We start from the raw sequence: 22,412 nt of genomic DNA, 5'->3' as shown, positions 1-22,412 counted from the left end.
TTGGGGTGAGGGTAACTGCTGCTGTCTGCGGGAAGTGGCCTGGCGAGCAAAGGCCAGTTTGTTAACCAGGATGCCCAGGAAAAAGGCTCCTCAGGGCAGTGGCTGTGGGAGCCAGCAGGGGGCGCCTGTACGATTTGGGGGAATAGTGAGGTATCTGGAGCCCTGGGTTGTGGCGATCCTCTGGAGAATGGAACGGCAACCCACTCCAGTATTCTTGCTTGGAGAATCCCATGGACAGAGGAGCCTGGTGGGCTACAGTCTATGGGGTTGCAAAGAGTCGGACACGACTGAGCGACTAACACTTTCACTTTTCACTTAGAGCCCTGATCTCCTCCGTGTCACAAAATGCCCTCGGTCCCGCGGACAGATCTTTAAGTCCCCTTTGCCCTGAGGGTGATTTCTGGAACTGACTGTGGTCTTGTGCCCATTTTCCCAGTACTCCTGGCTCTTCTTCTTGTCCCGGGGGCTGGTGGGGACTGGCACAGCCAGTTACTCCACCATCGCACCCACTGTCCTGGGAGACCTCTTCGTGAGGGACCAGCGGACCCGTGTGCTGGCCATATTCTACATCTTTATTCCTGTTGGAAGGTTGGTATTACCCTGGATCTACTTCTCTGGGTGGTAAACTGAGGACCAAAGGGGTCAGAACAGGGGCTGGGCTGGATGTAGGAGACATTGAGCAGAAGGGGTTGCATTTGAAACCCAACTCTACCTTCCTCTCTGTGTCACTTTATCTCTCTGAGCCTCGGTTTTCTCATCTGTAAATGGGGCCAAGAGCACCTACCTGTAGGCTATGGTGGGGGTTAGAGATGTGTAATGGAGATGCTCCCTGCATACTAACGCACTCCTGGAGGAGGGAGAAAGAGCAGCTCAGCAGTGTGGGCTACACAGGGAGGGGCTGACTCTGGGAGGTGAGGCAGGGAACTGTGTTAGGGTTGGGCCACACACCCCGCAATGGGATAGGACAGAGTGGGCTTTGCAGTCGGACCCCTGAACTCTGACTTAGGTTTCCTGAAATCACCTGACTTGGGCAGGGCTGAGACTTGGAGAGGCGGGGTGAGTGGTCCTTATATAGGGAGACAGTGGATGGTTGGGATGGGCCTGGAGCCAGAGATCACTGGTGACTTACCAAGGGCAGTGGACATCTGGGCCTCGTGTGGCTCACTTTCCCCAGTTGGGAGCTGCTGAGAGCTGGCTCCCTGGGGTAGGGGCACCCTGGCTCAGGCTGGCCTTGGGGTCTTGGGGCCGCCTGCCTCCCCTCACAGCCCATTCCCCTCCTTCTCTGTTGCAGTGGTCTGGGCTATGTACTGGGGTCGGCTGTGGCAGAGCTGACTGGGAACTGGCGTTGGGCCCTCCGAGTGAGTCCAGCTTCCTCTTCTTCCCTCTGCTTTCCCCCCTGGGCCAGCGGGGACTTTCCAGTCTCCAGTGGCCTTTGCCCCTTGGCACAGTGTCTGGCGCCATGGCGGGTGTTCAGACATCGGCAGCTTCAGGGCTGCGTATGGACCGTGGCCTCTGGAAGTTGTGCCCCTGGTTCACATCCCAGCTGTTCAGTTTGCTAGCTGTGTGATCTCAAGGAAGTCACCTCCCTCTTTGGGGCCTCACTTTACCTATCTGTAGAGTGGGGAAGTAAAGCTACCTTATGGAATCTTAAGGATTAGTGAGGCAAGGGACGGGAGGACGCTTGGACAGGGCTGGCGTGGCAGATGGAGGTGTGGGCCAGGAAAAGAAACCCTTACTGGAGCAGCAAGAACTCAACAGTCAGTGTCAGTGTAGTCAAGCCTCCAGTTCTCAACCATGTCAGTCTCACTGATTCTAACAGAGTAGTGTCAGTACAGGACAGACAGGTATTAAGTCAAATCCAAAGGGGACCATGCTCCCCAGAGAGCCTGTCCTCTCAGGGGTGAGGGGATGAGAAGCAGTGGTATGTCAAGCTCTGTGTATAACCAGCTCCTCCGATATGAGCCCATTTCCCCTAGCCCCCGGGGCACAGAGCAACCGAAGAAACTGGTCTACAAAGTTCAGTCACAGCTGGGATCTCCTGGCTTCCAGGAATGTGGCCCTGAGCTTCCTGGGCCCTCCTGTCCCCAGATCATGCCCTGCCTGGAAGCTGTGGCCTTGATCCTGCTTATCATGCTGGTTCCAGACCCACCCCGGGGAGCTGCTGAGAAGCAGGGTGTCGCAACCACGGGGGACCCACGGAGCAGCTGGTGTGAGGACGTCAGATACTTGTGGAGAAAGTGAGTGTCTCTATTCCTCCCTGCATGTCATTGAAAACCCCTCTGCCCACCCCAGCATCACAGCCCTCCCTCCCTCTGCCTCCAGGGAGCCCTCCCTGCCTGCCCCAGTATCACCACCCTCCCTCCCTCCGCCTCCAGGGAGCCCTCTCTGCCTGCCCCAGCATCACCGCCCTCCCTCCCTCCACCTCCAGGGAGCCCTCCCTGACTGCCCCAGCAGCATTCACAGCCCTCTGCTTCCTTTGAGTTCTCTGTCACCAGCTGAGATGTTGCTCCCCCACTCAGAGGCCTCCCTCTGCCTGCCATGAGACAGAATTTGGGCTGGGAGGGAGGGAGCTCCGGCCTTGGCTCTGCCACTGCCTTATCCCTGAGTGACCTGAGACTTGGAGCCTCACTCCCCTCATTTATTCAGCAGACATGGTTCTGTAGCTTTGCCGGCTTCTCAGGTTGTTGGGAAGATGCCCAAGTGTATAATGCTCACCTCTCCGAGCCTCATGGGAGAGCATCCCTCCTCTGTTCCAGGCATGGCTGGGGAGGTAGGTTGGGGTCACCTACCCAGGTCTCATAATTTACCATAATATGGGGCATGGACCAGACTCCACTTCTTTGTTACAGAGCCATGAGCCGAGTGGAGGGCAGGGAAGAGGGACAGATTGCTGGAGAATGTGATGTTGGATTTGGGTCGCTCTGGTGGGGGAGACTTGATCCTCAGAGAGGAGGGAGGAAGGCAGAGCGGGAGCGAAGGTGTGGAGGTGGGAAGGGCAGGCAGCCTGCTTAGGGGGTGTCGGTGGAGGATCAGGGACCACCTGAGTGCCCAGGAGATGGAGGATGGGAGCAGACAGGCTCCGACAGCCCCAGCCCTCTCCCAGCTCCATCCAGAGCACTTTTCCTCGTTGTTCAGTCACTCAATCATGTCCGACTCTGCGACTGCATGGCCTGCAGCACATCAGGCTGCCCTGTCCTTCACTGTCTCCCTGGAGCTTGCTCAAACTTGTGTCCATTGAGTTGGTGATGCCATCCAACCATCTTGTCCTCTGTCTCATTCACTTTCTCTTTCAGCTGGAGTTTTGTGTGGTCGACGCTTGGAGTGACAGCCATGGCCTTTGTGACTGGAGCTCTGGGCTTCTGGGCCCCCAAGTTTCTGTTCGAGGCCCGTGTGGTGCACGGGCTACTCCTTCCCTGCTTTCGGGAGCCGTGCAACAGCCAGGACAGGTGAGGGACGTCTCGGCGCTTTTTTGGCCACACAACACGGTATGCAGGACCTGAGTTCCCTGACCAGGGATCGAACTGGTGCCCCCTGCAATGGAAGCGTGGAGTCTCGACCATGGGACTGCCAGGGACGTCCCCAACGTCTGGGCTCTTGATGGGGAAGTTCTTGGGGTCCTGAGTCCCAAGACTCAGTCTCTGGGCGGACACCAGGACTTGGGGCTCACTGGCCTGGTTCTAGCTCAGGCAGAGCTCTTGCTGCTGAGTGGCCACAGGCCGCTCCCTTGTCCTCTCCGGGCCCCAGTCCCTGTCTTCTCGCTCTTGGGCCACTGTGAGGGTCCGGAAGGCACTTGGGGGTGAGTGAGGCTTCTGTGGAACCTAGGGAATGGTGGGATTTCTAGGCAGCCTTCCTTCAGAGGGACCTGTAGCATGAGGTTGTCCCATTTTACAGATGGCAAACTGAGGCACCAAAGGAGATTGTGATTTTTTTTTTTTTGGCTGCACTGTATGGCATGTGGGAATTTAGTTCCCCAGCCAGGGAACTGAACCCGTGCCCCTGCAGTGGAAGTGCAGAATCTTAACCACTGGACCGCCTGGGAAGTCCCAGGATATTATGATGTTTATCCTGGCTCTACAGCTAGATTCTTATCTCCCCAGAGGCAAAGACTGAGTCCTAAAAGTCCCCCAGCAGCTTGAAAAAGTGGAAAAATAAACCAGGCCTCCATCCCACTTCAGACATTCACTGGCTGTGCATTCCTGGGCCAGTGATTTCCACTTTCTCTGCTTCAGCCTCTTCGTCTAACTTGGCTCCTTCCCAGAACCTGGGTGAGAAACTGACCTGGGAGTTAGTGTTCGGGTCCTAGGGCTGATGGACCGAATGACCGCACACTCAGTAGCTTCGAGCAACAGAAATGTTTCCCATAGTCCTGGAGGCCAGAAGTCCAGAATGGTTTCACTGGGTCAAAAGCAAGTTCAGCGGGGCCGTGCTCCCGCTAGAGGCTCTCGGAAAGCCTCCTCCTGTGCCGCTTCTGGTGCCTGTGGGCAGCCTCTGGTTGAGGCCGCATCACTGCATCCATGGTCACATTGCCTTCTCCTCTTCAGTCTCATATCTCCCTCTTCTAAGGACATTTGTAGCTGCACTGAAGACCCACCTAAAAAGTGGAGGAAAATTCCTCTAGCTCAAGAACATTAATATAGTCACATCCACAAAGATTATTTTGGCCATACAAGGGAACAGTCACAGGTTCCAGAAGTTAGGACGTAGATGTCTTGGGTGGGGGGCATTGTTTAGCCTACCCCAGGGTGGGTAGAAAGCCCTGGTTCTGCATAGATTTTAGCTGGTTTTTTTTTTTCCTTAAATATTATTTATTTGGCTGTGCCGGGTCTTAGTTGTGGCACGTGGGATCTAGTTCCCTGACCAGGGATTGAACTCGGGCCTCCTGCATTGGGAGCATGGAGTCTTAGCCGCAGGACCACTGGGGAAGTCCCCAGAACTTACCTGTTCATACACCCTCCTTGGTTAGGCTAAGCCCTCGGGTGAGGGTTGGATGGGAGCAGGAAGCTGCAGTACACAGGATTCTAGCTCAGCCAGAGGGAAAGCTTCCAACATCCAGAGCCCAGAGGGAAGGGGCAGCAAGGGGCTACTGAGTTTCACACCCCTGGGGTCATGTAAGCAGGCGTTGGGTAGCTGCTTGCCTGGGCCACTGTACAGAGGACAAGCACAGAACTTGCAGGCCTTGAGGACCCTCTTGGCTCTGGGAGTCTGATTCTGGGAAGGCGATGTGGGGGTGGGGACACTTCATGGTAGGTGTGTCTTCTCTCCACCCCTCTGGTCAGGGGCTCTGGGGGGCCCCCATCTAAATCACTTGTCCGAATAATCAATCCCCAGTCTTAGAAAGGTCTTGAGAGCCTGCCAAGTTCGGCTCAGACCGAGACTCAGAGGCAGATAGCATTCATCTGGATTCGGGGTCACTTGACCAGGCTGAGCTGGAGCCTGGTACAGCTTGGAAGCCTAGGAAGGTTTGGTTAAGCACCTTTAAGCTGCCTAAGGACACACGTGCTTTGTTCAGTAGGAAGAGAGCCAGGGGACCCTGGTTTTGCTAGTGTGGGTCTGTGTGGCCTCAGGCAGGTCCCTGTCTTCTCTGGAGAGATTTTTTTTTTTTGGTGACATTCAGTTTGTCAGTAACCATGGTCTTGCATCTGTCATGTTCTTACGCCTTGGTGGGAGCCATGGAGGTAATGGCAGGCACCTGGCACTTTTGGAAAGGTTTGGCTCTGGGAGAGGATCCTGGCCAGGTGGAGAATGGTTGGTGGGGGGTGGTGGTGCTCCAGGTAGAGGGAAGAGTGTGGGCCAAGACAGGGAAGCCGGAAAGTGTAGGGTAAGTTTAGAGAATTCTCAATCATTCGTGCAGAGTGAGGGAGGGAGACAAGAAGGGAGGTTACACAGGTCAGCTGGGGCCAGTGCTGCAGTGCTGGGCGGGAGCTTCGAGGATGACAGGAAGCCAGTTAAGGGTTGGAAAAGTCTTAGTTACATTTGCTTTTGAGAGTTCACGCTAGTCAGTCTCAGCATCCCTTTGCCCTTCAAAGGAGGCTTGGGTCCATCCTTTGCGCTAGGATGGACCAGCAGGATGAAGATGTATATTCAGATCCTGGTTCTGTCACTTACTAGCTGGGTATCTTGGCCTTGACTTTTCTTAACCTCACCTTCCTCACCTGTTCACTTGGGAATTCTGGGAGAGATCAGTGAGCCATTTGCTTAACATATATTGCTTGTTCCAGACTCTATGCTCCCAGCCTAGAGTCAAGAAAGTAAACCAAGCCTGGTTCTGTTCTCCAGGAATTCACAGTCTAGTGAGTGATCTTGATGATAGAGACGCAGAAGGTGCTATAGTAACTGAGAGTGAATGAATCAGCAAACGGACAGGGGAAAGCATCCCCAAAGAGGAGACATTTGTGATGGGTCTTGAAGGATGTACATGGATCCCTGAGCAGGGTCCCAAGGACCCAGGTTAGGAGGGAGGGGAAGAGGCCCACAGCCACATGCCCTGCAGGTACCAGATCATGTGGCTCAGCTGTAAAGAATCTGCCTGCAATGCAGGAGACTCAGGAGACATGGGTTCAATCCCTAGGTCGGGAAGATCCTCTGAAGGAGGGCATGGCAACCCACTCCAGTATTCTTGCCTGGGGAAATCCATGGACAGAGGAGCCTGGCAGGGGGTCATAAAGAGTTGGACATGACTGAACGCACACACACCAGATCAAGCACTGGAGGGCAGGTGGCTGGACCCCTATCCTGATCCCACTGCTGACCAAGCCCTCTCTGCTCTTTTCCATCAGCCTGATTTTCGGGGCACTGACTGTTGTGACTGGCATTATTGGGGTCATCCTGGGAGCAGAGACTTCAAGGAGGTACAAGAAAGTCAACCCTCAGGCTGAGCCCCTCATCTGTGCTGCCAGCTTGCTCGCTGCAGCCCCCTGCCTCTACCTGGCTCTCATCCTGGCCCCGACCACCCTCCTGGCCTCCTATGTAAGTGAGGGGCCCTTCAGAGGTGGGAGTGGGCTGCGGTGGGTAGGGAACTCCTGTTTTGCGTAGGCTGACACTGTGCCAGGTCTTCCCAAATGTTATATTTATCACTCCTTCCAGTTGAAGCTCTGATATTCCCATTTTACGGATGAGTAAACTAAGGCATACCAAGAACCTCAGCTAGGAAGGGGTAGAACTAGGATTTGAGCCTAAGCTTTTATGACTCTAAAGTGTGTCCTTTGAGCTCTTGGTTAATGCTTTTTTTTAAAAAAAAAAAAATTTCACTGCACTGGGTTTTCATTGTAGCACATGGGATCTCAGTTTTGGCATGCAGGATCTAGTTCCCTGACCAACGATTGAACCCCGGCCCCCTGCAGTGGGAGCATGGACTCTCAGCCACTGGACCACCAGGGAAGTCCCTCCTAGTTAATGCTTTGATTGGAGATAATGGGACCTCATTTCTTTTAAAAATGATTCTTCTACTGTATTATTCTAGTCTAAAAGTATGCAGGGAAAGTCTCAGTCTTTTATCTACTTCTCTATTTAAAATCAAATGTAGAATATTTGCCTGGAGGAGTGTCATAAGCTAGACCAAAGTGGGTAGATATAACTGTACTGTCCTTGGTAGGTGGACCTCCTTTAAGGTATGAGGGTTTCTCACCAGCGTCCTCAGCCTTGATTGGGTTTCCACTGAAATTCCTGGGAAATAGACAAGTTCTGTTAGCATTCCCTCCCGCATGTGCTCTTATTTGGTCCTTATCATACCCTTGTCCCTGGAGAAGGAAATGGCAACCCACTCCAGTTTTCTTGCCTGAGAATCCCATGGGCACAGGAGCCTGGCAGGCTACAGTCCATGGGGTCGCAAGAGTCGGACACGATTTAGCGACTAACCCACCACCACCATATGCCCTTGTTGGAAAGGGTTTTTCTTATCCCCACTCAACAGATGGGAAAACTGAGGCCCAGAGACAGCCGCACCAAGAATGAGACAGATAAGCCTCTAACTCCGCCCCCGCAGGCTCCAAGGTCTATGTCCTTCATGCCACATTGACCCTTGTCACCCCATGGGAGAGAAACAGAGGCTGGCATACACCAGGCCAGCCTAATAAATGCCTTAGTGCTTATTGGCCGAGAGCGTGACTGGGATCATCATCTCCAGCTGGTGGGGACTGAATGAGCCTGACCTTGCAGGGAGGCGGCGGCCCCGGGCAGATGGAGGCCCTGTTGAAGGCCTGTCTCTGCATTGGCTGGGCCCACGGAGCCCCTGCCAGCTCTGCTTCTGCCACTGTCTTGCTTGGCTCTGGGAAGTGGCTCCTTGGCTGTGTTGCGGGGACACAGCTGTCCCCCCTCCGTAGCCTGGTGCATCTCCAGAGCTGGATGGCTCATCTAGAAATGACACTGCATCTTGGCTGACAAAGCCAGCTGGAGAATCTCTTCTCTGGGCCTGCCCTGGGGCGTGAGGGGCTGAGGGGCAGGAAGGTGGGAGGGTCTGGGACATGTCCACCCTCCTGTGTTGGGAACCTGCTTCTCCCTGTGGCTCCCACAGGGGCCGGACGGGATCCCCAGAACTCCTCATCCTCCTCCTCATCCCTCTGGATGCCCTGACCAGACCCCCTGGCCACTTCCATGGCTCTGTGCTCCTGAGGTCCCGAGATTGAGGCTCCAGCTCCCCCCAACCTCCCCACACCCCACCCCTGCCCACTAACACCAGTCATAAACCCTAACACCTCCAAACCGCCCCTCTTCTCTTTTTCCTTTTTGTAAATTTATCTCCTTAATGGACTAAAAAAATAATTTCTATTGATTTATTTATTTGTGACTCTGCTGGGTCTTCGTTGATGTGCAGGCTTTTCTCTAGCTGTGGTGAGTGGGGGTTACTCTCTGGTTGCCGTGCGCGGGCTTCTCATCACGGTGGCTTCTCTTGGTGTGGAGCGCAGGCTCAGTAGTTGTGGCCCGTGGGCTGAGTTGCTCCGCGGCACCTGGAATCTTCCCAGATCAGGGACTGAATCCATGTGTCTCCTGCACTGGCAGGTGGAGTCTTTACCACCGAGCCACCGGGGCAGCCTCTGCCCTTGTTCTCTTGGTCCACTCCATCCCATCTTGGCTCACACCTTGCTGTCTTTCTCTGGGACTGTCCCAAGAACCCAGCTTCCTGGTCTCCTTGTGTTCCTGCTCCCCCACCACAACCTGTTCTTCTCGCACTGCCAGAGTGACACCACGGACCTTTCCTGATCAGAAGCCTTGCGTGGCTCCTTGGTGCCTCCGGAAAACTAAGTCTGACTCCTCATCCTGGCATTTCAGGCCCCTCATGGATGGCCCTGATATCCTTAGTAGCCTTATTCCTATGTGGTCCTGCCATGCAGTTCCCGCCTGGTTCCCAGGACACGCCCCCTGCGCCCTACATCTGGGCTCTCCATCTGCTCTCTCTACTCCCTCCCCTTCTCCGTGTGCCTGAATCATTCTGGGTCCTCACGGATTGGCTGGAGCACCGTCTCTCCATGGAGCCATCGCTCATTGCTAGGTCCTACCCTCTCTCTCCATCCTCGCCACTCTTCAGCACTGTCTTCCTCGGGTCCTGGTTACATATGCTCTTATCGCCCCTCCCAGCTGGGCCCAGGTTGGTTCTGATCTTTCTCAGCCCTCCTAGCTCAAAGCATGGTGTCAGGCTGGTGGGGGTGGGGTGGGGGTGATCATTGCTCATTGTGTGAATGGTTGAGGGACCAGCTATTGTTGTTCATTCATTTTTTTTAAACAACTATTTATTGAGTGCCTACCAAGTAGCATGCTGGTTTAAATGCTGTGGATATATCAGTGAATAAAACAGCCAAAAATAGCTCTGTTCTTACGGAGTTCACATTCTAGTTGGCAGAGATAGCTAACAGGTAAGATATATAAGTAAAATTCACAATATGGTGAATTATGGGGTATTTAGGGGAACAGCGTGCCAGGCAGAGGGAACGTGCCCTGAGGCAGGAGTGTATCTGGTAGGTTTAGGGACCAAGAAAAAGGGCACTGGGGCTAGTGTGGAGTGAAGAAAGGAGAGGAGGACAGAGAAGTGATGGGCCACGTGGGCATTGGGTCGAGCTGGCTTTTACTGAGAGTGAGTTGAAGTTTTGTGTTAAGGAGCAGGTGGTCTGGCTTATGTTTATTGAATCTATTGAGATGATCATGTCATTTGTCCTTTATTTTATTATTATGGTATATTACATTGATTGTATGTTTAACCAACCTTGCATTCCTGGGATAAATCCTCTCTTGGTTATGGTGTAAAATCATATTCATATGTTGCTGAATTTGGCTTGCCAGTATCTTGCTGAGGATTTTTGCATCTCTATTCATAAGAAATATTGGTCTGTAGTTTTCTTGTGATGTCTTTGTTTGGTCTCATAGAATGAGTTGACAAATGCTTCTTCCTCTGCTATTTTTTGGAGGGGCTTGTGAAGGATTTGTGTTAATTCATCTTTAGACATTTGTTCAGATTCCCCAGTGAAGCCATCTGGTTCTGGGCTTTTGTTTGTGGCAAGTTTTTTTGATTACTGACTCAATATTTACTTGTTATTGGTCAATTAAGGCTTTTTATTTCTTTTTAAGCCAGTCTTGGTAGTTTGCATCTTTCTAGGAATTTCGTTCATCGTATTCTCTTATAATCTTTTTAATTTCTGTAAGGTTGGTCATAATGTTCATTTGTGATCTTAGTAACTTGAGTCTTCTTTCCTTTTTTCTTGGTCAGTGTAACTAAAGGTCGGTCAGTTTTGTGGCCAACTGTGGTTGTATTGACTTTCTCTATTGTTCTTCTGTCATTGACTTCTGCCAGTGAAATCACTCTGACTTCTGTGCTGAGAATGGACTTCCCATGAGTGTGGAGAGTGCAAGAGCAGAAGTGTCAGGGGTGGTCAGAAACGGTTGGATTATAGATACACTGTGAAGGTAGAGCCGTCGTAATTCCCTGATGGATTCAGTGTAGAGTGTGAGAGAAAGAAGACTCAAAGGCGAGTTCTAGGATATTAGCCTGTGCAGCTGGAAGGAGAAAGAGGCCATTAACTGAGATAGGAAATTAGGCAGGAACAATGGAATCTGGGGGGAGATGAGCAGCTTGGTTTGGTACCTTCTGAGTTTGTGGCAGGAGGTTGACATCCAAGTAGAGGTGTTAGTGGAGTTGGGTACACAAGTCTGAAGTCCCTGGATATGACATCACCCCTGAAACTTCAGAGGGTGGGAACTGGCTGCAGTTCACCATGAAGGATTGTTAGTAGGTTTTGGAGACCTATGCGGGTCAGTATCAGAAGGGGTGGCCAAAGGGGGCTGAGGAATTGGCTTCTGTTCAAATTAGCTTCAAAATAGGAAGTCACTTGAGTGTCTTCCATCCACCCATCCCTCCATCTATTGATCTATCCATCCATCCATCCACCCCCCCCATCCATCCTTCACCTTCTCAGATTGAAGGAAGCACAGTTCTTCCTGTACGTTCTCTGCCAGTCCTGGGGAAATTGATAGGCTCCAGGGGAAATTGATGGGGCTTCCTGGGAAGGCCCACAGGAATGTGGGCATGTGTGCTAGTGTGTGCGTGCATCTAAGTGTGACTATATGCAGGTCTGTGAATATGAATGCAGATATATGTACTTTCGTATGTGTCCATTTCTGTGTACCCAGTCATGCTCTATGTATATTGCAGGTACATGTATATTCATTGTATATATGAACAGTGTGTATGAGTGTGTCATGGGTGCTGTTTTGAATACATGTCTGTGTGTGAGTGTGCACATTCATGTGTATCCAGGCAAGCAGATAATTGTGTGGGATGTGTGTACACACGTGTCTGCAGCTGCATATAGCTTTTCTCCCACTGCTTTTGTGGCTGCATTGCATTGGAAGGAAGGGTTTGGGGAAGCATCGTGGGCGTGCTCGTCCCCAGTTTGCTGAAATAGGGCCAAGTCATGCTGTATGTTTCATGGTGATGAGGTTTCCCGAGCATCTGAAGTCTGGTCTGGGGGCTTCTGTGGGGGAGCCTGTGCCCTGGGGCCCACCTGCAGGAGCAGAGGGTTCCTTCTCTTCCCTCCTTCCAGTCCCCTTGGCAGGGAAACTTGACTTCTCGGCTGTTAATTGGGATCCAGACGCGCACAGCAGGTCTTGGCTCACACCCTCTTCCTTGGCCTTCTTCCCAGAGTCGCTGCCCTTCAGAGGAGAAGCGGTTTGTATTCAGTGGAGGGACTGAGCTCAGGGTAGGAACTCCATCATCGCTGGCTTGGTAGCTGGAGGCGATGGTTGAACATTGGCAGTACCCCCTTAGGTGGGCTTTGTGGTCCAGAGGGAGGAGCTGGTATTGGGGGATGGCAACAAACATGCATTGAGGCATCTGAAGGACCTGAACCTGTTCCTGCTTCTTCACTACCTAGCTGTGTGAGTTAGGGCAAGATCTTGACCATGCTGAGCCTCAATTTTCTCGGCTATAAAATGGGAGTGCTGGTACTTTCCCCTTGGTTTAACTGAAGAGATAAATGAACTTTGGGGCCAGTTCTAGTTACTATAGATATATAATGGAATTTAGTGGTTTTAAAAAACAGGAACACTTATTTTGCTCATGACTTTGTAGTTTGGACAAGGTTGGGAGTGAGGGTAACATATCCATTTTCCACTTGGGGTTAACTAGGCAGAAGGGGGGTGGGAACTGGATGTCAAAGGCTAAGAGCTGATGGCTGATGCTGGCTGTTGGCTGAGACCTTAGCTGGACATACTGGCTAGAGCAGCTGCCTGTGACCTCCCCATGTGGCTGGGCTTGCTTACAACATGGTGGCTGGCTTCCAAGGACTAGAGTTTCGAGAGAGCCCGGTGAAGCTGTATAGTCTTTGATGACATACCCTTGAAAGTTACGGAGCGTCGCTTTCACGGCATTCTGTTCTTCATTGGAGCCACAACTTCTTGCTCAGATTCAAAGGGAGAGAGAATGGATTTACTCTTTTTGGTGGAGACTAGTAGTGATCTGAAAGAGCATGTGGAAATATTGCAGTGGCTGATTTGAGAAAATAGTCTGCTCTGTGGCCCAGAGGCTCATCCTTCACTGAGCCCCAGGTCCCATTGCTATCCAGCATTATGGTGCGCTATATCTGGGCACACGCAGCCACGAAGCCCCACAGGTGTACCCCCCACCCCCGCCCAAGTCGTCTCTGGTTCTGTGCTGCTCTTCTCGTCTCACAGGTGAGAAGCCTGGAAGTGGGGGGTCTTTACCCTCACACCCTGCTGGGCTTCACGGGCTGAGGGAGCAGAGCTGGGGACATGGTGAGGTGGCTGCAAGGCAGGTCCTAGCCAGGATGAGCAGAAATGATGTTCACTCACTTACCCAGTATTTCCCGAACGTATCTTGTGTGCCAGGCTCTGTTCTAGGCTCTGAGGGTGCATCATTGAACAAAACAGGCAAAAATATGTATGCAACAAAATAGATATAAAATAGGGGATTCCCTGGTGGTCCAGTGGTTAAGACTCCATGTTTACAACGCAGGGGGCATGAGTTCAATCCCTGGTTGGGGAACTAAGATCTCACATGCTGTGCATGCGGCCGAAAAAAAAAAAAAAAGATGTAAAATAAATGGTGAGTTAGATGGGGCTGAGTTCTGTGGAAAAGGACAGAGTGCAGAGAGTGGACAAGAAGAGGGACTGGGCTGTGGCATGAGGTCAGGGAGGCCTCCCTCACTGAGATGGTGATGCTTCAGTGGGAACCTGAAGCCAGTGAGGGAAGGAGCCATGTGGATACGGGGGTAGAGGTGGGGAGAGCCCTCCATGTAGAAGGAACAGCAAGTGCAACGGCCCTGGGCAGGGGAAACATACTGGTGTCTTCTAGGAAATGCGGTTGGAATGGGTCCAACCAGGGTAGAGCAGAGGAGATGAGGTCAGAGGGAGTGGTAGGGGTGGAGAGGGAGGTGCTGATTGTATGGAACCCTGTACATCAAATGACTTTGGCTTCCAATTTAAGTGAAATGGGAAGCCATTAGAGGATTTTTAGCTCAGAGGTGATGCTCTGACTGATGGTTTGTATCAGTTAGCTATTGCCGAGTAACAAATCATCATACCACTTAGTGGCTTCAGTTAATGATTTATTCTTATGATTCTGTGAGTTGGCTGGATGGCTCACTCCATAGCTGCCTTTGACTGGGAGACTGGGTTGAACCTCCAAGCTGATCTCATTTGTGTCTGGTGGTTGGCTGGGGCTCCTCCATTCGGTCTCTCATCCTCCACTGGCCCAAACTCATTGCTTCCATTGTGGTCTCAGGGCCGCATTCTCAGAAAGCAGACATGGAAGCTGTGAAGTCTCTTAAGGCCTATGCCAGGAAGAGCATAGCATCACTGCTGCCTTACTGCATTGGTTGAAGCAAAGGGTAAAGCTGGCCCAGTTTTCCCCTTGGGAGAGGACTGTACAAGGATGTGCATACCAAGAAGCATGATTAATTGGGAATTGTTTTGTTAAAATTTTAAATTTATTTATGGCATGCAGGATCTGAGTTTCTTGACCAGGGACTGAATCATGCATCCTGAAGTGGAAGCATGGAGACTTAACCACCGGCCCACCAGGGCAGTCCCAGCTGTGGACTTTTTGTAACTACCTGGGCTTCCCTGGTGGCTCAGACAGTAAAGAATCTGGTTCGATCCCTGGGTTGGGAATAGTCCCTGGAAAAGGAAGTGGCAACCCATCCGAGTATTCTTGCCTGGAGAATTCCTTGGACAGAGAAGCCTGGTAGGCTGAAGTCCATGGGGTCGCAAGGAGTAGGACACGACTGAGCGACCAACACTTTCATTTTCACTTGTAACTCCCTAGCATGTGGCTTAACAAGGTCTTCCTGGCTGCTGGGATGATAACAACATGAAATAGATAAAGATAAGAGATAGGAAAGCCCATTAGCAGACTTTCCAATAATGCAGGCAAGAGATGCCTGTGGCTTGTATTGGGCTGGTTGTAGAGGAAGTGTAAAGAAGTGGTCAGATTCTGGGTGTGTTTTGGAAGTAGAATCAACAGGATTTCCTGATGGGTTCAGTGTGGGGTGTGAGAGAAAAGGATGAGAGAAAGGATGACTCCAGGGTTTTTGGCCTGAGCCATTGGAAACACAGAGTTGCCATTTACTGAGATGGAGGTGCTGAGTTGTTTTTTTGTTTTTTTGCTTTTGAAAAGAGTAGGATTAGGAGTTCAATTTTAGACATTTTGAATTTGAGGTGCCTTTTGGGACATTCACCTGCAGATGTTAAGGGGCAGTTGGAAATATATGAGTCTGGAGTTCAGGAGAGAGGTCTAGGCTGGTTATTTAAAGCCATGAGGCTGAATGAAATCAGCACGGGCCTGACCTTGAATAGAGAAGAGGAGAGGACAGAGGATGATACTCTGGGGCCCTTGACACATCAGGGATGTGGCAGCCACATGCTACCACAGTGAACTCAAACGTTGAGACCAGCAGTTCAATCCAGCACACTCTATCAGTGCCCTTTCTATTTTTATTTGGGGAAAAATTAAAAAAAAAAAAGCAAAACCAGAAAAGCCCGAAGAAGAAAATAACAGCTTTCCATTTTCTCATCCTCCAGAATCAGCTACTCTTAACATCTTGGCCTGTTTGTTTCCACTTTTATGTGACCATCCTTCTATATGTGTCTCTCAGTGTATAAACATAGGTTTATGTTTTTAGAAATACTTTTATTAAACTGGGGTTATATGGAAATTTTTCTTGTTTCTTTTTAAAAAATTGTTTGACTGTGCCTTGTGATACATGGGATCTTAGTTCCCCAACCAGGGATCGAACCCTTGCCTCCCACATTGAAAGTATGGAGTCAACCGCTGGACCACTGGGGAAGTCCCTATACGATAATTTTAAAAACAGATTTATTGAGATGAAATTCATGTGCCATGCAATTCACCCATTTAAAGTGCAAAATTTAATGGTTTTTAGTATATTTGCAGAGGTTTGTAATCATCACCACATCAATTGTAGAACATTTCATCACCTCAAAAAGAAACTTACTAAGGGACAACAGAGTAAATGCTTTTCTTGGACTTTCTATTGAAAAAAGAAACTCTATAGTCATATAAATCATTCACCATTTCCCCCAGCCAGCAGCTATATGTAACTGCTAATCTGCTTTCTGTCTTTATAGATTTTCCTATTCTGGATATTTCATATACATAGAATCACGTAATGTTTCATTCATTAGTATGAACTTACCTGAAGAAATTGAATTGAAATCAAAGGAATTGTTTAACTTCAAATTAATTTGAAAATTTTGGACTTATTGACGAATTATGACCAGCTTTTTTTCCTTTTTTAAAAATATATATTTATTTGGCTGCACCAGATCTTAGTTGCAGCATGTGGGATCTTCTATCTTCATTGCAGCATGCAAGATCTTTAGCTGTGGCATGTAGGGTCTAGTTCCCTGATGAGGGATGAAACCTGGGCCCCCTGCGTTGGGAGCACCAAGTCTTAGCTATTGGACCACCAGGGAAGTCCTTTGAGCTCTTTCTTTATTGAATTAATATTCAATATAGTTTGAAAGTGCTTCCCCAGTGGCTCAGTGGTAAAGAATCCACCTGCAGTGAGGGAGATCCGGGTTCAATCCTTGGGTTGGCAAGATCCCCTGGAGGAGGGCCTGGCAACCCACTCCATAGAGGAGCCTGGCATGCTATAATCAATGGGGTCGCAGAATTGGACACGACTGAAGCGACTGAGCACACACCTGGTTTGGAACCATTATTAGAGATTTCCTCCTGCTCCTTTTCCTGTCCTTTGTCTTCTAGGTTGGGTTCTTTTTTCTTCCTCTCTTTCTTCTTCCTTCTCCATCTTTGTTTCCTCTGTTTCTCTCTCTCCTTCCTTCTCCTTCCCTCCTCCTTTCTTTCCTTCCCTCTTTCTCTTCCCCTTCCTTTTGCCTCTCATCCTCTCTTCCTTTTTTTCTTTATTTTCCCTATTTTCTCTTTCTTTCCTCCCTCCCTCCTCTCTGCCTTCCTCCCTTCGTTCCTCTTCTTCCTTCCCTCCCCACTTGCCTTCCTCCTTCCCTCTCTCTCTCTTTCTGTATGTTTGCAGAGTTCACATGCTGCTTGCTCTCCCCAGCCTGGGTATGGGCAGCTCTGCTCTGATGTCACAGTGCTGTGATGTAGTATGGGTGACTCTCTGTTTTATTCCACCCTATTCCTGCCTTTCCTGTGACCCTTCTCTTCCCCAAAGGGGCTGCAGCTTGAGAGTTGAGTGTTAGGTTTTCTGTCACTGGAGGGAATTGCAGGGCTCAGGTAAGGTGGGAGTGGCTTTGTTAGAACACCTGGACGCTGCTCTTTCTTCTGGGATTTAGGTAAATGCTCTATCACAGGGTTCATTCTACTTAATGACGGGGTGTATCCCCTCTTCTGGGATGGGAGCTGTTTTTAGGTCTCACGTGAAGTCAATAACTGGTGTCATTCATTCACTTTCTCCACTTCTACCCATTTCTCCCCAGTAGCTTTTGCCATTGGGTCTCAGTTAAGAGTGGAAACAAAGGACCCCTCCTTAGTTTATTTCCCTCCAGATATGGAGGTTTTGGAGAATAGCTTTGGGGAGGGAGAGCTAGGAAGGGCTATATTTTCTACCCTAGAATCATCTGGGTTTTTTTTTTGCCTTGTTGCCAATATTTAATACTTATCTCATTACGCTTTGTTCTTTTCTTTGGTGAAAAACATTTGTCCCCCCTGGTGTAAATTTTTTTTTTTTTTTTACTTCTGGGGGATGGGAGATCTATGATGCAATTGCAACCTTCCATTTTTACAAAAGACTTCTCAGCCTTTTAGCTAAGATCAAGTGTAGTATGGGAGCTTTCCAGGTTGCAGAGTGGTAAAGAATCCACCTGCCAATGCAGGAAACACTGGAAACTCAGGTTCAACCCCTGGGTTGGGGAGATCCCTTAGAGTGGGAAATGGCAACCCACTCCAGTATTCTTGCCTGAAAAATTCCATGGACAGAGGAGCCTGGGGGGCTCCTCTGGTAGGAGAGCCCCCCCAAGCCCCCCCAGGCTCCATCTCTTGCCGTGGGATGGCAAAGAGTCGGACACAACTGAGCGACTGAGCACGTTTTTACCCAGGAGTTGCTCCAGATGACCTTTAGGCTCCTTCCAGCCCAAACCGGGTTATAACTCTGAGTTCTCTAGTGGCCGAAGGAGAGATGCAGCTACCATGACAAAGCAGAGTCAGCATGGTGGTCACTGAGGCCTTCACATCCGGGAGGGGATGCTGCCTTCCTCAGCCTTGGAGATTCCTGAGCAAGGACCAAGGATGTAGGCCCCACATCTGCCCAGTCTGGTGCCAACAAGGGAACCTTGTGTGGTACTTGGCAGGGAGCAGCCAGGATATGTGTCCACCCTGTAGCTGTGGTCAGGGTCAGCTGAGGGTTCCAGAGTTGGTTTTGGGATCTGCTGTCACCCCTGGCTGAGAACCGAGCACAGTTTAGTGACTCAGCCTTGCTCACCTCTCTGTGATGCTCCAGGGGTCTGGGATGGGGAAGGCCTGGGAGGGGCTGTGGACAGGGCACCTGGTCTGGGCAGTCTGGCTGGCATGCAGGAGGTGCCTCCTCAGTGTACAGGACCGAGACTGGTGGGCTGTGCAGATAGCCCAGGTTGGGGGGGCTGTCCTACCACTTGGCCCTTGGGGGCTTCTTGGATAATTTTCTCTTGCATCTTGAGCTGGAGTAACTGAGACTTGCCAGGGGCTGCCTCAGAGGGGCTCAGAGAGACCCACCTACCCTTCTTCTGAGGACCCAGTCCCTGCGGGAAGCTAGCAGGTGTCTCTTCTTGGATGGGCAGAAGAGTCCGCCGTGTCAGCTGAGTTCTCCAGGAGGACTGGAGCCCATTCCCCACCTGCTTGCCTCCCAGGCTGCTGGCCCCTGGGAGCCGGACGGTACCCTTGTGCCCTGAGCCAGTTCCTACGGTTACAGGCTGGCAGGCCCAGGGGTGAAGTGTGCCAGCCGGCCCAGCAGCTTGCTGACGACCAGTCTGTGTTGAGGACCTGCATCCTGACTGGCTCAGCCACACTGGGTGAAGAGTTGACCCATGCAAGGGGAGGATCAGCCTTAGGTCTCCCCGAGTCTCCATGAGCCTTGGGGAGACCTTTGCTTTCCCCCTTCCTGGGGGCACCTAGAACCCATTCTTTGCAGTTCAGAGGTCAGTGACTACCCAGTTGGAAGAGTGAGATGGACCAAGGTGGAGACACTGTCCTTTCTACCACACAGGGACTGAGTCTTCTCTGGAGTAGGTGTTCCAGCTTCCCTCCTGCTCCCTGCCCATGCCCACCTGTGCCTGCACGTGTACACAAGGAGGGGTGATGACGTGTGTGAAGGTATGAGTGTGTGCACGTCCATGTGTATATAGGTGCCTGAGTGCAAACACAAGAGTATATTTGTGTATCTGTATATGTGTATGTGGGCTTCCCAGATGGAGTTAGTGGTAGAGAACTTGCCTTGCAATGCAGGGGACATTTAGAGACACAAGTTTGATCCCTGGACTGGGAAGATCTCCTGGAGAAGGGCATGGCAACCCACTCCAGTATTCTTGCCTGGAGAATCCCATGGAGAGAGGAGCCTGACGGGCTACAGTCCTTAGGGTTGCAAAGAGTCAGACACAACTGAAGTGACTTATCAAGCACATATGTGCTTATCAAGCACAAGTGTGCCTGTGTGATTGTGTGTGCGTGACTTCTTGTCCACATCATGAGACCACAAGCAGGCATGTGTACATGCTAGGCTGTTTTCCAACAGGTTCACCCCAGCAAGCCTGCATCAATGTTGTCAGCCACTATCTGCTTGGTACTCTTGCCATACATGTTTTTATACTTGGAATGTCATCCCTGTTACATGCTTAGGTGTTTCCTTGCGGTGTGTGAGTTTTGCATCTCAGGTTTTGGGTCTAGGTGTGTGTGCGTGGGTGTTGGAGCTCATGTGTGTGTGTGTGTGTGTGTGAGATGAGGACGCTTGTGTCTGTGCGTGCTTGTGTGGTTTTGTGTGAGTGCATATGTGTGTGTGTGCATGCCTCTCTGTCTGGGGGTGACTCAGGCTAGAAATATTCACCATCACTGCCCCAACTCAAGGGGGAAATCCTCTTGAGTCTGAGATGGAAAAGGCCAGGGACTGCGGGGCTTCATGCTTCTCAGGCTCCCAGCGGCATTCCCAGGCCCTGTGGCCTGGGGGATGGAGTCAGGGTGCAGGGGAAGCATGTGCTGGTCCTAAGGGGATGAGGGCAGAGTCAGATTTCCCTTTCGGAAGTCCCCTCTGGGGCTGCTGTTGTGGAGGGGGGATACTGGGGCCTGGGAAACCGGTGAGGAGGAGGGACTGGCCCAGGCCAGACAGTGGATGGGAGGAGGGGGCAGAAGGGAGGGACATCTAGGATCAGCATGGACAGGAATCAGTGTCTGGAGGGGTGTGAGGGCAAGCAAGGTGTGGAGGAGACGCCCCACCCCACCTCCCCCTGTCTGTGTCTGACCAGGTGATGGGGGGACAGGGGCCATCCAGGAGCAAAGCCCCCTGGGCAGTTTGCTGGTGATTAGCCTGATTTGCACACAGCCTGTGGGGAACACAAACAGCACCCACTGAGGTTATCTCCTAGGTTATTTTTTATTCTTGTTTTTTAAAATGTATCTGGCTGTACCGGTTTTAGTTGCAGCATGTGGGTCTGGTTCCCTGACCAGGAATTGAACCCAGGAGTATGGAGTCTCAGCCACTGGACCACCAGGGATGTCCCTCTCCCAGATTTAGAAGCACAAGCTCTTGGCACATGGAGGCACCTGGTGGGGTGTGGGGCTGGGGAAATCAAGACCCAGTGGGTGGTGATCTCCTCGGAGCGGCCCCGTGTGGCAGGGTGGGCCGAGCTGTCTACTCTTAGGGGGTCACACCTCTCTGAAGGAGTGACCCTCCCTGAGCCCAGGCGGCGCCTCAGGAGGCTCTGTAATTATGGGGTGAGGAGGTGGCCTCTCCCTAGCCGGGCCTCTCTTTGCCCTTCAGAGCTGCCGCGTGGAGACAAGGGTTTGGTGGCTTGGGGTGGGTTTCCAGGTGTGTCTGAGGAAACCTGGCCTCCTCTGGCGGTTTGTTCAGCTGAAAGGCTCCATTGTGGCTGCAGCTTCCCTCTGATCGGCTCTATTTTGGGACAGGATCCACCCTGCCCCAGCTGGAGGAAGGAAAAGGTGTATTTCAGCGTGTCCTGTGGGTGTGGGGGGCGGGCAGGGGGCAGAACGCGGCCCCAGCAGAGAAAGTAGCTCAGAGTGGCTGGTGCAGGGGGTGTGGAGGGTAGGACCCCGGCCTGTGAGCTGGAGTGGGAGGGGGACAGTGGCCTGGCCGGCCCTGGAGGTGGGAGTTGAGGGGAGGATGGGCGTGAGCGGTCCCCGCTTTCATGTGGCCCCAGGAGACTGGCTTGGCAGATCCTGTCTAGCTGGAATGTGGGTCTGCGGCCTGCCTGCGCCCCACCTAAGGCTTGCCCACCAGCCACTTCCTGATTCCTAGCCCTGTGGATGCCCAGCCCAGGCCCAGAGGAGGCCTGCCGTGCCCTCAAGAGTCCCCAGTTTGTGGAGGGCCAAGGCCTGTGAGACTGGGAGAAGACCCCTGCTGCGTCCCCTCCCCAGTGGGTCCTGCCCTCTCTCTGCAGCACTGGCCACACTCCTGCCCTCCCAGCCTGGCAGGTACCTTCTGGCCTCCTCGCCTCTGCTCACCGGCTTCTCTGCCTGGCGTGGCCTTGGGGCTCTTCTAGACACATCCCGATCCTGCCCATCCTTCAGGGCTCTGCTCAGTGCCACTTCCACGTGGAAGCCCTCCCTATCCTGAGCTTTCCTCTGACTTCCCTTGTACCAGCCTCGCCCTGCGCTGCAACTTCTGGGACCTTTCAGAGTCTCCCCCCGGCTCCCTGACAGCTTCCTGTCCCTCATCTTGTCACTGGGGTGAGGGGATCACCAGAAAGTGATTTGTGACCTGGGCCTGATCCTTCTCATCTGTAAAGTGGGAGTCATGGTATGTGTCTTACGAGGTGGCTGAGAGTTGGGTGGTTGACAAACGGAGACAGGCCCGGCATGTTGTCAGTGGGCAGGTAGTAACCCTTCAGTGCCTCTGTCCTGGGTGCTTGTAGGCCTTTGGGTCCCAGAGCCTGGGCTGCCCTGGGCAGAGCCCCGTGACTCCAGGAATGACTAATTCCACTCCAGCAATAAGCTCTCAGGAGCTCTGAGAAATGAGACTTTCCCCTCCTTCCTGCCTCATTAAACTCTTCTTGAGTGAGTGGAATGAAGATTGTCCTAATCCTTTGGCATGAGGTGGGGGGTTCAGGGAGCTGGGGGAGACAGGCCCACAGCAGCCTCCAGTCACCCGCAGATAGGCAAACAGGTTTTCTGAGCCCCATAGGTGTCCAGAGCGGGAGTGGGCACCGGACAGGGGCTGGAAGCCTCGTGTTTCAGTCTGGCTTTGTCCTTGGCCAGCTGATGACCTCAGAGA

General features: G+C 51.8%; 1 protein-coding gene across 4 annotated transcripts in view; it reads left to right on the top strand.

Moving 5' to 3' along the window:
- SPNS3 (spinster homolog 3 (Drosophila)) overlaps positions 1 to 22,412 on the top strand; it is a 41,587-nt gene that overhangs the window by 9,708 nt on the left and 9,467 nt on the right. For all 4 annotated transcript variants that reach the window (XM_010847453.1, XM_010847456.1, XM_010847455.1 and 1 more), the window contains exons 4-8: positions 437 to 588; positions 1,292 to 1,358; positions 2,089 to 2,237; positions 3,294 to 3,446; positions 6,777 to 6,966. In XM_010847453.1, coding sequence (XP_010845755.1) covers positions 437 to 588; positions 1,292 to 1,358; positions 2,089 to 2,237; positions 3,294 to 3,446; positions 6,777 to 6,966 — 711 coding nt within the window. The remainder of the gene's footprint in view (positions 1 to 436; positions 589 to 1,291; positions 1,359 to 2,088; positions 2,238 to 3,293; positions 3,447 to 6,776; positions 6,967 to 22,412) is intronic.

The sequence above is a fragment of the Bison bison genome, unplaced genomic scaffold (assembly GCF_000754665.1).
Source record: "Bison bison bison isolate TAMUID 2011002044 unplaced genomic scaffold, Bison_UMD1.0 scf7180017864249, whole genome shotgun sequence".
NCBI classification, from domain to species: domain Eukaryota; kingdom Metazoa; phylum Chordata; class Mammalia; order Artiodactyla; family Bovidae; genus Bison; species Bison bison.
The sequence above is the reverse complement of the archived record's forward strand: the minus strand, read 5'-3'. Positions and strand labels throughout refer to the sequence as shown.